We start from the raw sequence: 16,238 nt of genomic DNA, 5'->3' as shown, positions 1-16,238 counted from the left end.
AGTACCTGCTCTGGGAAGATAAGGGATCAGATCCAAGACACCCCTAGATGGATCATACTGGCCAGCGGGATCGAAGGTAAGTGAATTTTTTTTTTTTAGGTATCTTATCCTTTCATGCAGATTAATGGCGAACGGAGCATTTTTTTTTCCCCAACACTGAAGTTGGATTACAAACACCACTTTCATAAAATAGTGCTGTGTAAAACCCCAATTTTACTAGTAAACAGCCCATTTCTTTGTTTTTGATAAATAAGCCCTACATAATCATGAAATAAAAACAACAACATGCCAGTTTTATACTAAAAGAATAAAGATTTTTATTAAGCATTGTAAGTTGCATTCAATAGCCTTCAGACATAACGCACCACAATCCACCGACTTCCAGACAAAGCCAACAGTAGTTCATTCTTGCACAGTCCATGTGTTGGGGCAAAACTCCTTTCAACTTACATTAAAATACCTACTCAGCTCTTGCGGGCAAAAGAATGGGGGGAGTTACACCTCATTTCTGATCACTAATGAGTGATGAAGAGCATCAGGAGAATTATATGAAAACGAAGAGAAAGAAATGATTTGGATTTTTTTTCCATAAAGAACATTTAAAAGGTTTTGGAAACACTAACAGAAACATCAAAATGATACAGGTGTACTCGGCGTGGGAAGAGGGTGAAGAGCTCAGGAACAGGCAAATCCTGTCCTGCTACAGAAGTGTGGGGGTAAGAGGGCAAAAGGGGAAAGGTTTAGAGATCAAAGCACTTTTAAGATTATTTTTTTATCACAGAATTCATATTTGCTAATGTGAAAACAGCAACAGAGAACAATAATGCAATACAGCAATGAATACACCAGGGAAAAACGTTGATATTTAAACGGCTAGTTAATTTTTTTTGTTTTAGGATAAATGCAACAGAGGTCAATAATCACAAAATTTTTTTTTCATAAGGTTAGAGCGAGATCAGTCAATGACTAAACATAAGTAACATCTCATCGAACTAGTACTGATTATTAGTTTTTTTGTGTTTTCTTGTTTTGCAGATGGGCACAGAACTTCGTAAGAATGGCAGAAAGAGGACGAGAACATGCATAATATTGACTACACACCTTAAAAAGGATGAACCATGCAAGGTCAATAGTAGCACTAATGGTCTACGTTTGATTCAAAAAACCACACAATTTCATTGATCACGGATGCATGGTAGAACAGTATTCACTGAAACTTTTAATATTTTGTGAACGCCTGTATTTTGTTTTTTCTTGTTGCAGGGGGGAGAAGAAGAAAAAAAAAAAAAAAAGGTTGATGCCCTTTTTTTTTTTTTTTTTATTCCCACCTCTATGATTTCTAACTTTGTTTGAATAGTATGAGTATTGAAAAGATTAGCAAAAATCTGTAAATGTTAACGCTATAATTGTTTGTGTTCCAATAAAGTTGCACATCTTAGTACGAAAAAAAGAGAAAAACCACATCAACAGCGATGAAATAATAAAGAATGATAAAGAGAAAAAAAACTGTTTGTGCCATATTATCATAATCCGGAAAACCAAAGTTTCTGATTTTCTTTTAACGTGACACATTATTGTAAAATCAAATATAATGGCATACATATGGTGCCAAATACTACAAATTATACTTAAGCTATATATATATACTGAAAAAGAACTGCCATAAATTGTGTTTGTTTGTATCTTAAGATACAGAACAAGCGGTTTTTATTTACGCCTTCTTGTTGTTGTAGTAACCAGTTTTATCTTTGCGTATGTTTCGTATATGGGAGTCAAATGCTCTTCAAATATGCTCAGCTTTTGTTTTTTCTTGTAGCATTTTGACTACAACTGGTTAAAAAGAAAATAAAATCTCTGAAACTTGTTTCTTGCTTTTTTTTTTTTTTTTGTCTGACTTCAAAAGAGGGATCCGAATTTCCAAATCCTCATTTTTCACTTACGGAAAGGAAAAAATGTACGTAACTGTAGGCTCTCCTTCTTTCCAGATATTCCTAACCCTGAACTTTCTAACATCCTTCACCCTCTAGAAAAATAGGTTTATTCTTCTTTTTTTAAGACAGAGGTCTCGAGGTTTTCTTCCTCGTGGGGCCCGCTGTCTGGATCTAGTGCATTTAAATCAGGATTTGTATTGCACGCTTTAGAGTCACTGCTTAAGGCACTTTCAGAGTGATTGGGAGGCTGGGTGTCTGCAGTGCCCCCGTTGACCTGGGAAGCTTGGGTTTCCTCATTCCCCACTCCGTTCTCGGTCAGAGAACCATCTGAAGACACGGCGGATGATTTGGAGTCTTCGGATTGTGTCTTAAGCTCTTTGGCCACTTCTGCCGCAGAAGTAGCATATGCCGGCTTGGTCTGTGGAGCAACATGGCAAAAAATAAACTTGATTATTCAGGAAAGGCTTATTGCATCTATGTAAAATGTTCAGCTTCTGCCTGCACTATTTGAAGAGGGTAGAAAAAAGGAGTACAACAGCAACAAGATTATTTTTTACTTTTTTGTTGCTCAACAAAACTTAAATGGAACAATACTCTTCTTTCCTTGTTCCTTCACTCAGTCCTTTCTGGGTTCTGAACCTATGCACAGGAGTTCATTCATTCATTCCTGACACTAATCATACATTCTACAGAATATTGCAAACATGTTTTTTTTGATTTTTGATTGATTGTTTTTTGATTGTTAGTGTTGTTGTTGTTGATTGTGCCCTGGATGCAACAAAGTTGCAGTCCTTAGAATGACAATTAAAAGCACAGGTATATTTGTCATTCTGCTAACAAATATGGTGCTCGGTGATAAAATGTAAAACAGCGCCATGATGGGGAGTTGAACGTGGATTTATCTGCGATTCGTAAAGATCAACCTGCAGGCATTGGTGCTGACAACAGTATTTTATGCACGAGGTAAAGGTAATTGATGAGCCTAAACTTCCTAGCTGCGCAGGTCTTCAGAATTGAATGCTTTATCCATAACTAGGATATTATGTTTCTTGACTTATATGTAATAAAAGATATGTAATAAAAGCATAATGCAATCCTAAACAGTTTACTAAAGCAGCTCTAACTGTCCCAACTGAGTGCAGAAAATAAAGACATAGCAATGTAAAAGCCCTGTGATTACAATTACATTTGCCAAAGTAGAATTTTACTGAAAAGTCGTAGAGTTTTCAATCAATTCTACAAACTGCTCATTCCTTTCCGGACAGATATTTTTTCCTCAGTTATGTATTATTTATAGTTAACAGATGATGAACTGCTATTTGACAAGACATATAATTGGGAAAATCAAACACTTTAGTCGGGAGAAGATATTTCTCAGTTTTAGCCTGTGTGGTTTATAAATATGTAATATAAAATATAAATGTATAATATATTAAGCTATAAATATTTCTCTTTTAAATAGCAGTACTAACAAGAAAACTGATTTTTACAAATAGACAGTACTTTTATGTCCTGAATGCCTAAAACATTATACATTAAATTGTTTAAGACAACAAATTGTATACCAGAGATACTCCTTGGTTTTTGTATGCCCCTCTTCCATAATATCTACCACCTCTTCCAAATGTTCGTATGATGGGGGTTGATATAACTCCTCTAGGGCGTCTACAAGGAGCAAAAGAAAAAAAAAAGGAAAAAAAGAAAAATCACTTTGTTAAAAATGTGCAACAGATAGGTATGTTACATTAACAGTATTATCATGTACACATCATCATAGATTATGTTGTTACAATAGCAACTGTCAGGGGATGGGATATATTGGGCAGTAGTTTCAGTCGCAGGTATAGGGATCTGAGTGACACTGACAAAAGCCTGGTATGCAGTGGATAGTACGTACTAAAAGTGATTGAAGAAGTACACCCAGTACACCAATGATAAGGTTATGGGTGCATAAGGCTCACAGATATGTGTGGGTTGATGTGGAAAGTTATCCCAGGTACTATAGAAGATAGCTGAAACACAAGCTACATACACATGAGATGATTCTCACCCGATAGGAACGGTCCGGCTGCTCTTGGGTGAAAATCTGACATTGTACAGCAGTTTTGTACAATTATACATTGTACAGCACAACGGCCTGCTGCTTGCTCATTCATCCCCCTCCCCTCCATAGAACAGAAGGTTGCTGTGTGTACAGCGTTCATTCTTTCATTCTCACTCCTTTGTCGAGGTGTCTAAACACCGTTGACCTGTTCAAGGGTTTGGGAGTGAATTTTTTGTATACCGACATACTATTTTATTACATTCATTTTAAGGCAAGGGAGATCTCTTATACACGATTTAGTTGGGTGTGTTTTTTTCTCATTAAAAGGTGGCATGTTCAATAAATGCACCAGTAAAATACTAAAAAAATTACACCATATGGTGGAAGATTAAAAATGATAGAATGCATGAAACCACAGGTGACTTCATTTAAGGTAAAGATAGGTTGGTTGGTAGAAGTCTCTGAACTGCATAGCCTTGCCAAGAAAGCATACTCATACAGTAGGGTTACTAGGATTTAGGCCACATACACGTCAGATGATTCTCGTCCGATTAATGCTACAGGGCTTATAATTGGATGGGAATCTGGCATGTGTACAGCTGCCATCCAACATCACTCATGGATTCCTCCTGGCGGATCCACGAACAATCATAGTACAAGTGAAGGGGAGAGCGCGCAGCAGGGTGCCGCTCGCTCCTTCTCCCCTCTGTACTCTCTATAGAGCAGAATGACGCTGTATATACACAGCGCTTGTTCATTCATCTTTCAGTCTTTTGTTGTTGGAAAGGATGGTGAAAGATCATTTCCAACAACAAAAATCTAACGTGTGTATGTAGCCTAAGTACAGGCTGAAAGATATACACTTGTTATGTTTGGATTCAGAGGAAGCTTGTTGTACATACCCTCTAGTTGGTCCACCAACAGAAACCACCTGAATTGGAAAAGGTCCTCTGCCACGTCCACGTCTAGTACCAGCCCACTGGCCAACCACAGTACCAGCTATTTCAAGCTTCCCTCCCTGAGAAGGAATGGGCTGGACTCCTTGGGGGAAAAAAAACAGCAAAATAAGATATTTGATAAAACAGACTTATATGGCTATAATGTACAATTCCCAAGTTCTTTTCCAGATGCTCTCGGTCAAGATCACAAGATCAAAGTGAAAATGTCAATAACTAAAATTGGCACTCAACAAACCTACCCAAACAAAAAGATCAAAGTAACCCACTGCTCACTGAAAGGTGGCTTTATTTCTCCAATACTGAATTGGTTGCAAAGGTAGCTGCAATAATTACTAACACAGGACCACACAGGAAAAAAAAAGGAATTAACTAACTTTCCAGCCTTCAGCTAGTACTGCTAATAACGGAGTACAGAAAACCGCTTACAGGAATTCAGATTCCACCTAATGTGCTAGCAGAACAGGTTCATAATGGAATTTCGATGGAAACAAATAGCAAAAGCTTTAGATGAAGGAAGGTATTTGCATGTGACAGTTTTATAGTAATACCCACACATTCCGACCTGTAGGTAATCGTACAGACCTGCTTTAGCCTCAACAATCCTGTAGTTACAGACAAATGCCAGACAGTTCTGAAAGGAAAGGCTGAATTTTGCTTTGCCTACCCTGCCACATCCTGGTCAGTGGGAGAACCTATTATAGCAATTGGTGAATTAGAATGTGGGGGAAGAGGGTCAAAGCTTTACCCTCCATTTACAGCGTGGTATTTGTCTCCTTAAATGTTACCTGCTTTTTTACTGGTTCAACTTTAGATTTGGACATATTAAAAGGCCTATAGGCAAAGATAACCAAATTTTACAGAAGTTTTAGATTTTAAGTAATAATATCACATTAAAGTGGGACTTTCACTTAAACAAAAATCAAACGAGTGCTGATCTTACTGAGCACATGCAAGATCGAGCACTGTGTTTTTTAACATTAGAGGAAAGCACCTTGACGACGCATATCTGATATGTCTGCTTTAATGGAACTATACATCATTAATATAGACTAGACTGAAACCTGTCAACACTTACCAGAAAATCCTCTTCCTCTACCTGGAGGTGGGGGCATTGGTCCAAAGGGTCGCGGGTACACAGCGGCAGGGTAAAAAGGCATGGCGGGTGGAGGAGGGAATGGCAGTGGGTGATTCGGTCTTGTAAAGTGTAGCCCTTCTACGATACTTTGTCTCATTTTGTCCACTTTGGCAGCTTGTTCTGCCTAAACTCAAAAAAAAAAAAAAAATTGTAACAGATAAGACAGAACAGAAATCAATTACAAAAACGTTAGAAATCATGAACATCATGCTTGACGACAGGTAGGGTGAAATGTCAGAACCAAATCCTAAAATTATACCTGTCAATATATTTTCCAGGCTAAATATCTTTATTAGTAGGGCTGAGAAGAAAGATTCCATCCCAGTGCATACCTTCACGCAGATTTGAATATTCTGCCAATTACCACCTCAAACTACCCAAATATAGGGAACAGAAAAAAGTACACACCTGATCATCTCCGCCAGTCCCTATGATCATTGTATGGCCACTATGACAACATATACTGGATGCAGTTTTGATTCAGTGACTCAGTAAAGTACACAGCTCCCTTGCAAATAGCAGACAGACCACCTACCTAGCTGTTGTCTGTGTTAGAACTCTCTGAACTACTACCTGGAGGGGTTACAAGCAAAGGAGGACCTTCATTACAAAGAGAAAATGTCAGGTTATGTAAAAGGAACAATACATGACTTACTTGGCACTCTGGTCACATACCTGACCATCGCAGAGGTCGATTAGTGAGGTCTTTTCCCTGGTAGCTTTATTATACTTGGACTGAAACAATTTTCCATCAAAATACATCCAAGGGCAGCAGTGTTCCCAGGGAATGGGCTGTCCACAGGCATCATTGGCCAAAAGTGCCATATCCACTCCGCTCATAAACAAGGCAGCGAGCTGAATTCCTCTGGGGTCCAAATTATCAATCTAAAAGTCAGAAGATCTATGTCAGAATTGTAATATAAAAATACATCTAAATATAACCGTTTCTTTTATGTTTTGTAACTAAATGTAAACCCCAATATTAAACTCCTACATAAGCTTTAGCATCTTAATCTAGTTACTAAAGACATTTGCATTTCTATTTCATCTGTTAATATAATAGTTTGTGATCCGGATATGGGGATCTTTCTGTAGGAACATCCTGGTACAGGGTGACAATGCTCTAACTGCAAGTGGCTGGATCATAAACATTAGGGGCACACAGTCCACCAGCACCTTGATAAACGGCATTGACAAAAAAGGGCTGTTGGTCATCATCAGTGCAGAGAAATAATGGATTAAAGAAAGGCAATATCATCTTGGAACTTCCCTCATTTCTAATATAAGAGTAAGGTGTTCCGGATAATGAAGGTTAAAATACAAAATATCAAATCCTGTTACTATATCAAACAAATATCAAATCCTGTTACTTTGTAATATACAAGCTTCATAAACAGGGAATACTTTTGTTCTCTACCATTTGTTTAAAATGCTCCCACTCCTTATAGCTGCAGTTTACAATGGAATGGTTTTGATAACAGAGGCTGTGCTGGAAATTCAGAAAACATGGGGCAGCCATAGATGTGGCCAGGTGTTGATTAACAAATTACAGCAATGCCAATACCAATGCTCTCTCTGCAAAGCCTGCCATCTGCAGCTTCCTATGATGGTGTTACAACATTGCTGTACTACGTCTGAACTCAAGTAGTGCAGGGTTGGTGTCACATCATCACAGTAAGCTGCACAAGGAAGGCTTTACTTGAAAGATCTAGGTATTTCAAGGACTTTTCACAGGGACTAGGGGAAAATTAAGTGACAATGCACTTATAATCAAATGTTGTGGCACATTTTTTTTTTTAAGGGAGGCCACAGTTCTCTAAAACACACTTATTTCTATTCAGGACTTTAAATGTAAAATATCTAGACAGATTTGTATTTGAGTCTGCACAATAATGTGTAATGAATTTGTACCTTCAGCTCCTGAAGTTGGTCAGGCTCATAAAGTTTGGGTGACAATGCCTGAACGAGGAAAGCATCAAGCTCCTGACGTCGAAGTATTCTGATGCCTGGCCACTGAACAATATAACTGCAAGACAAATGTGTTAAAGAACCACATGTTAAAGAGACACAAAATGTATGAGAACAAGGGGACAGTTGACTCCCTTAAAAAGCACTGGTTTCCTGCAATAAAACATAAGCATGCTAACATGTGACAAGTCTAAACTCAGCCTTTCAGTGCAACAGCCTCTGGCAGAGTCTTCACATTTAACCTTTTAGGGAGGCAGTGAATGCCTGCACCCCTCAGCCAGTTCAGTATTTCCTTCCTTATTACTACAGAACGCATCATTATAGTAGAGGGCAGTGGGAAAGACCATGATGGAGGATGCAGACATTTTGACACCGTTGAAAGAGAACCGAGAATTGTTGAACATCAAAGATTTTGCCAGAGGGTGCAGCACTGAAAGGCAAACATTGCTAAAAATGTATATATATTCACAGTATTCTACTGCAAGGAGCTAAAACATACGTAAGCCTGTACCAATCTCCTGCCGATAGAGCATGAAACTACAAATCACAGTGGCAGCTTCTAAATCTGTATACCAAAGCTTGCTTTAGTACTTTTTTTTTTATATAATACAGAGCAACTCTACTAACTTTTCTCTCCATTTTAACAGGTAACCAACCCTATCAGACTAAAAACACTTCCCAGCGATTGAGGCTTTTTGCACAGAAAAGTACTTTAGGAACTGTTATAAAGGAAGGGTGGGAAGATGCATAGTCACCGATATCAGGTGAGTTACATACTAGAGATCCTTTGAACCAGGAAAGTAAAATCTGTTGTTTGTCATACTCCTTGTCGTTTTACGTGTAAGGTTTTAAAGTGTCAACAATACTTACTTAAGAAACCTCCAAACCTTCTAACACCCATGGCATAAAATCTCTAACAGTTAAATATGGAAAGCACACCAAAGCAGAGCAATGTTTTTTTTACCACCAATGTCTATCATAACTTAATATACAGGGCATTACATTTTCTTTTTATCCCAGTAATCATGATTGCTAAATGCCATGATGGTTCCCAATACGATCCACTGGTAAAAGCTTTACTCCCAAGTCCATCGGAATCCTAAAAACACACCCGGCAACACCACTAAACCACAATTTTCTTATTACATATACCGGTACATCAGTTGTATCAGTGCATACAGGACATGGGCAGTCACTCACCGTAACACACAGCATAGCACCATAAGGTGAGTGGGCACATTAGCGGGATTAAGCATGGCTGGTGTATCAGATCTCATACAAGCCAGAAAAGCTCTCATCCTCCGGTTCTTGTCCTCAACTGCTTTGCCCAACCACAGTTTCTTCAAATTGGGGCAGGTCCATTCCCTAAAGGCAAGGGCTTCAACCAGCTCTGGTGTCTGGGGGGACTTTCCCTTATAGGCTGCCCACTCCTTAATAATGACTGGGTAATCTGCTGGACAAATAAAAAAAAGGAAAATAAGCACTTGTATGTGGCAACATACTTGCATGGTCATAAAAATTATAAATACATATTTAAATACGGATGTGTTCTCCCCAGAAATTTTAAGCTGGGTGGGAAGAAGTTGTAGCTGGCCACTTTATTGTGACCCAACTTATTAGTAAGCACTAAAAAATAGCCGGGTGGTTACTAAAAAGTGCTGGGTGTTGCACCCAGCTAATAAGAGCTGGGGAGATAGTATTTAGTTACTGAGCCCTGCCCCTGAAGCTAAGTGCTACTCACCATCACCCAGTCCAATGAAAGCATCATTATTGGTCATTCTTAATGGGCATGGGAAGAAGGAGGGCAGCGGGTAACCTTAATGATAAAAAAAAATTTAGCCCATAACAAACCAAACCAGAAAGATAGACCGAACTGCAGAAGGGTTTTTTTCTAGCTGACAATGGTAATAGAAGGTGTGAAAAATTAGGCTATGTAAAACAGCCAAAACAGGCAAAAAAAAAAATAAATGTCTTTCGCACAAAGATGGAAGAAAAATCCAAATAAAAACAAACATTCACATTCTGTCGCTTTGCAGATTGCAAGGAAGACATGCACACAAATTTTCTACACCTATATTTAGCAAAGGTAACCTAAACAATGAACAGTAAAGATTATAACTAACAGGTTAGGGATAAAAAAAAAAAGTCAGTATTTTGTGGGCCCCCCTTTTGCTTTTAAATTGCAGAGTTGAGTATGTTGGGATATCTTTCTACCAACTCTCCATATCTGCTTGCTGTTTACAGACTTTTTCAAGTTTGACCAAATTATTTGGTGAATAGAGTGGAAATGCAATCACAACAGATTTACAAATAGGATTCAGGCCTGGGTTCTGACTAGGACATGCAAGAACATTCACCTTTTCCTTTCAGCCAGCGTGTGGTTATTCCTGCTGTGTGCTTCACACGGTCATGTTGGAGGGTGAACCTTCTACCCAATGACACATTTCAGTCAGCGAGTTTTACTCAGGAATTTGATAATATTTGGCTGCATCTAGTTTATATCCTATCCTGACAAGCACCCAACATTTATTGCTGCAGAGAAATACCGTCACAACAGTAAGTTATCATATCCATGCTTTACTGTAGGTATGGTGTTCTTTGGATGGTGAAGTGTATTCGCTATCTGTAAGATGTACCTGTTTGGTGTTGAGGCCAAATAGTTCTATTTTGGTCTCACCTAACCATAACATCTTTTCCACTTTGCCTCAGAATGTTTAAGGTGCATTCTGGCTCAACAGAGGCCTAAATGTGACCTTGCTTGATAAGTGGCTTTTTTCATACAAGCCACACTTATGAAGCACTTGCGATGTTGTAGTCACATTCACGCATTAATCAAATAACCACCCCTTACCATCAATTTGCGAAAATGCTTTAAAATGGTCATAGGCCTCTTGGAAGCCTGCCTTGGTCAGCCTGATCCCTGGAGAGTCCTAAAAGTACTAGATACCTTCCATTTCTAACTATAGACATAACTGTACTGGCAGGGAGTGATAAAGCCCTAAAATAATTTGTATTTATCTCCTTACTTGTGTCTGTCCACTTTTATCCCGGGATCTTCTGACAGCGCCTTGCCTCCCACAGTTAATCGTTTGCTTTCATGTGCACCACCAGGCACTGGAATGCTCCAGGAATAGCCATTTTTTTTGCTGAACTAATCAAGATGATTACAGTTGACCACTGAAGCCAATAATGTGGGTTGGTGTGCAATATAGAAGGTTATTTGTTACACCTGATTTAATTAACAAGTATTCTTAAAGGAGAGTGATCCTTTATCAATCTCAACAACGTTTTTTTATATATTAGATATATATAGTATATAATTATATATAATTTGTTTTCAGCAACAGAAATCTAACGTGTACTCACCTTAAAATAATCTTTAGAATAACACTAAAGTGTGCAGCAGAGACAGGGCAGATAAAGGACCAGGCTTTTTATACTTATAAGACAGCTTTTATAGAATATAAACATACACACACCAATTAAATATTAAACAGATCAAAACTGAGCAAAGAGATGTTGACTGTTAGGGTTTTGGTTATTATGGGTTCACCATAAATCATCTGTTTACCTTGCTATGTAGCTGATCGCACCTTTCCATTTTAGGTAGGAGGATGGTTATTGCATTTTTAAGCAAAGAAAGCAGTCCATGTTTACAAAAAGGAAGCCTGCGTTTTTGGTGGAAAAGCAAAGAGACCTGAGGTGACTTACATTCAGGGGGCATCCTGTTCTTCCTAAAAGCAAGCCGCTCGGCTTTCTTCCTGCTCTCCCCCAAGCTGAACAGGACCCCATAAACATACTGGCGAACTGGTCTGTAGAGTATAGCAGCTGGGGGAAGGTCCTTGTTCACTTCATCTTCAATGGAAACTGGAATTTTTATCTCTCCCTATATAAGGATACATCATAACAATAAAAAGATCACAGTATTACATATAAAACAGAAACACAGAAGCAAATAGAACTTGAGTCTTAAATTGGTAAAAACAAAAAAAACAGTAGTACAATTAGTAATTAGACAAATGAAATGCTGCACTGGTACCAAGTGCAGGATTATTTTCTTAAACTTTATCTAATAGAAAAACTAAGCCTCTCTACCTACATGCCTTAGAGTTTTGTTGAAAGGGGTACCAAGAGCATGTTCAAACACCTGTGTTTCTCAAATGACTAGGAGAAAAAAAGTTGATTATAAACAGTATAAAAATCCTATTTTCTTTGTTATCCACAGAAGACCTTTGCCTTTTTGGCTGCCAAAAAGCAGTCCATATGAGAGGTGAGAGCATAAGAGCAAACTACTAACCTGCCCAAAAAACAAAACAAAACTGGGGATTGTCTGTGGAACAAAAGTTGCCTAAAATGTTGGAGGTTTGCATTAGAAATTGCTCCTGGTAGAAACTAGGGGACTATATTAACACAACACCAGGAAGAAGACTTTCAAATCGAGGGAGGTTCAATGCCAGAAAATCCAAGAGTACTAACAAACTCAGCAGAATGTGCCTTAGTAGGGTGGAATGTTATCCTTGGGACCTTATGTCTGTCTAAAGCACCCTGAGATGGTGGCACAGAAGAGGCCGACTTGCTCTGCCAATAGGTAGTCCAAATATCCGGCATATGAAATGCCATAGGAATAGAAGTGGAGCTAATACCTTGATATACAAATACTTGATAATTAAAAAAACCTAAGTGGAAGATTGCATCATATAAATAACATTATCACTCTGAAGTTCGTCTGAATTTTAAGTTCCTCCTTGAATCAATCATATGTGAGTGGATCATGTAAGATCGTTTATAGCAACAATCCTCTGACGTCCATTGTACATCTATATCAAGTACACACAATGCCTAGCGAGCTATTTCATATCAAATCAGTGCAAGGTGCCTTTCTTTGGTATGAAAGGGGCTTTTATACCTAGATACATTTACTTTACTATAGGCAAAACACAGCCGACTTTAACTGACGTTGTTTATAAAGCAATGCTTTCTGCTAAATGAAGAAGTGCTCTGTAATGAAGGACAAATTAAAGTTTGTGACCAAGTTGTACTTCAATCACGAAGCTCCTTCTGCTTCATCCAGAAATAAGAGCCCTGGCTCACTCTGCTGTCTGCACACCTCTGCCCCAAGTAGTTGAGCATAAATCGGGTAAGAAAAAAAAAATTGTGATATCCAAAATGGGTAGAGGTAGTAAGAAGGGAAAACACTTGCCTTTGTGAGTACATGAAAGATATAAGGGTACATCAAGCCCTTCTTGTGGCGATGTTCAGCTACTCTTAATACTTCAGGAGCCACCGGAGGCAATGGGGGAGTTGTGATGTCCATGTGATTCCTGGTGGGCATGGACAGAAGACATGGAATCTGCAGACCACCTGACTGGTTGCCTTTCTTTTCAGTTGCCTTGTTTCCTGATGTGGCAGCTGGGGAGCCCTCAGTCTGTTAAAAACGGACAAAACAGGAATTAGACACTCCTTGCAAATACCAGTTTACACAACTTCTTTAACATCTGAAAAATATATTTGAAGCTGTAGCCAGCGCAAGTCAATTGGAATAAAAGCAGAGGGAAAAAAAATAGAAAATATTGGATTTAATATGGACCAATATAAAAGAAGCAGGGATAATTGGCTATGCCAAGTGGTACCTCATTTTGATCAGTAAAAAAACTTTTTCTGGTACCAGAATTTACATATATTTATACATGATGCACGCCTTGGAGCTCTAAGTCACCCACGCCATAATGACAGAGTACTATTACGAATTATGTTATACCCGTGGTTACCCAAAGGCCTCATTTAGCTCACTTCCAAACCACCAGCCTAATTTAAGGGTTTAAGAATTATTTAACAAGGTTTAAAAGTTTACGAATCTGAGCAAGATTAGTCCAGCCTAGCCAAATATTTGTAGCTGCGAATGGAAAATAAATTATATAACAGTAGCCACTACTGAGCAACCACTGACCATTGCCATTAAAACCTATTTATCCTATACATATGATAAGAGACAGGTATGGAATTGAGATCATTTTACAAGTTTCAAATTAAAATTCATACCAGCTTGGCATAGTATAACTCAATGCTTGAAAACTGTCTAGGGGCCATTTGAAAATGCTACATAGCTTACTTCCTCTGGCTCTAAAAAAAGTGCTGGATCTAGGAAGCAGTCTCTAGGAGGAACACAGAAATAAATTGCATTTCCCAGGTTTAGATTTAGGCCTATTTAAACAGGAAATGAGAATAAAAAAAAAAAAAGAGCTGTTCCTCTTTAACAAAGATTTATTAAACAAAAATTAAGAGTTGTTCATGTAAGCTTTTCTGCCATTCACAATTCTATTTTTGGAAATCTTTAAATCTGTTTCAAAAGCATTTTGGTAAAATAACATCACTTTAAAGTTTACAGATCTAAACAAATTACCCTCACTTGGTCTGCATTGTCCGTGTTTGTTTTTCCAGGTGTTTTGGCCTTTTTGTCCCACCCAGGCTTGTTCCCACTGATGTGACTGAAAAGAAAGAAAAATAACAGCTATTTAACATCTGAAAGATCATTACAGACTAGTCAAACAGAATCTGTCAAACACTGTACAAGGAATGCATGAAAAGCACATAAATGTACTTTTAAGGATAAATCCTGCCAAAAGGCAGCATTAGGGGAACTCCAGGCAGTGATGAGGTAATGTATCTCAGTTATTTTCTTGGTGACAGCTTAGTGATCTAAGCAATGACATTTGATGTATATTGGTGACAAAGCCTACCTGGTATGTGAACACCAAGTGAAATTTATTTGCTAAAATACTCCATATAATACATTTTTGTTTGTATTTTTTGTTGCCGAGATATCAGCACTGATGACCCCATCCATGCAGCCTTTTTATAGCCAGTTTCTGTCTATATGCATGGATGCCTGCAAATGCTGCTCAACATTTTTCAAAATGAGTTTCTTAATGGTGAAAAAAAGCAATATACATATACATCGGCATGGTCAACTGTAGTTTTTTTCTGGGTGGGTGACAATGCAGAAGAGCAATTGTGAGACAGAAAGTCACAGGAAGTTCAAGCATAAAGTTCCTCATGGCAGATGGATAAGTAAATTAAAAACACAGACAACTAGTTTTTCAAAATTACATACTTAAAGGAGTGCAAAAAATGCAGAGAGCACAAAAGATTATAAACCCAAAAGTTTTCTATCAGGACCAAATGTTAGTGTTTTGCTACATCTGTTTAACGTAAATAGTATGCATATATATATAGACTCTAAAATTAACAGATCTATGACTATTTGACAATCCTATATCCTGTAATATGTGTCTGATTTCTCAGGTGAACCTAAAATAATTCCCATCAAATTCTCTACTTCTACAGGGCATGGAAATTATTTTAGAGAACCCTTACGTTTGCAATACTACTTTTAGTTAGGAGCCGGTTTAATTTCTCTTATGGACAGTTTACAGATTGTGGGAAAACTCACTTGCTTGCTCCTCCACTGGCATCATCGTTGTCAGAAGATGAAGCAGAAGACGTTGGGAAGTAGGCAGAATCCACATGGTTGGGGCTCCCGCTCTGGGCCGGGTTGATAGGAGAAGAGCGCTCATACAGTGGGGTGTGTTTACCTTCATGAGGAATGTTACTGTAGTTATTCTGTTCAGAAATGCTCTTATTTGTAGGACTGACAGCGGCAGTGGTTTCAGAGAGGTTGTATGGATATGGACCTTTGCCAATAGCACCACTATGGCTAGAAGGAGCCTGTAAGGGAACACAAGGATAGATAAACTCAAAAACTAATACGGAAAGCATTTTTTTTTCTTCCTTTAAGCGATAAAGAACCTAGGTTAAAATACAGGATAATAGCTGGGATAATATTTGGTACCAATCAGCAAGGTAGCAAAAACAAAAGACAGAAAAGTGCTTTCTGGACTATTTTTCCTTTACAAAAACTGCAGTTATCTTCAAAATACCAAACACTCATGGTGGGAATAGAATCATTTGCTAAACATGAAAACATTGTCTAGCATTTTCAGGAACTACCACACGATCAGTTATTTTCTGTGAGCATCTTACACAAAGATTTACATACCGACCCAGCAAGATGATGAGAGATCAAACATAATACTTACCATAGGCTTTGATTGTACAGTATGCGGAGGAGTCATCTGACATGGGTGGCCCTGCATCATACCATGAGCTCTGTTTTGATTTGGTCTGCCTGCTCAATTAAAAAA

The 16,238-nt window shown here is 38.2% G+C and overlaps 1 protein-coding gene across 1 annotated transcript in view; it reads right to left on the bottom strand.

The window, feature by feature from the left end:
- Positions 1-292: 292 nt before the first annotated feature.
- FAM120A (family with sequence similarity 120 member A) overlaps positions 293-16,238 on the bottom strand; it is a 36,980-nt gene continuing 21,034 nt past the window's right edge. The window contains exons 6-18 of the mRNA XM_072421225.1: positions 16,134-16,222; positions 15,488-15,762; positions 14,438-14,522; positions 13,234-13,462; positions 11,749-11,919; positions 9,779-9,853; positions 9,238-9,490; positions 7,981-8,095; positions 6,745-6,954; positions 6,010-6,193; positions 4,878-5,016; positions 3,497-3,596; positions 293-2,349 (exon numbers count right to left, since the gene is read on the bottom strand). Coding sequence (XP_072277326.1) covers positions 2,038-2,349; positions 3,497-3,596; positions 4,878-5,016; positions 6,010-6,193; positions 6,745-6,954; positions 7,981-8,095; positions 9,238-9,490; positions 9,779-9,853; positions 11,749-11,919; positions 13,234-13,462; positions 14,438-14,522; positions 15,488-15,762; positions 16,134-16,222 — 2,237 coding nt within the window. The 3' untranslated portion in view covers positions 293-2,037. The remainder of the gene's footprint in view (positions 2,350-3,496; positions 3,597-4,877; positions 5,017-6,009; positions 6,194-6,744; positions 6,955-7,980; positions 8,096-9,237; positions 9,491-9,778; positions 9,854-11,748; positions 11,920-13,233; positions 13,463-14,437; positions 14,523-15,487; positions 15,763-16,133; positions 16,223-16,238) is intronic.

This window comes from Pyxicephalus adspersus, chromosome 8 (assembly GCF_032062135.1).
Source record: "Pyxicephalus adspersus chromosome 8, UCB_Pads_2.0, whole genome shotgun sequence".
Classification (NCBI taxonomy): Eukaryota; Metazoa; Chordata; class Amphibia; order Anura; family Pyxicephalidae; genus Pyxicephalus; species Pyxicephalus adspersus.
This window is presented reverse-complemented; position numbering and strand designations above follow the sequence as displayed.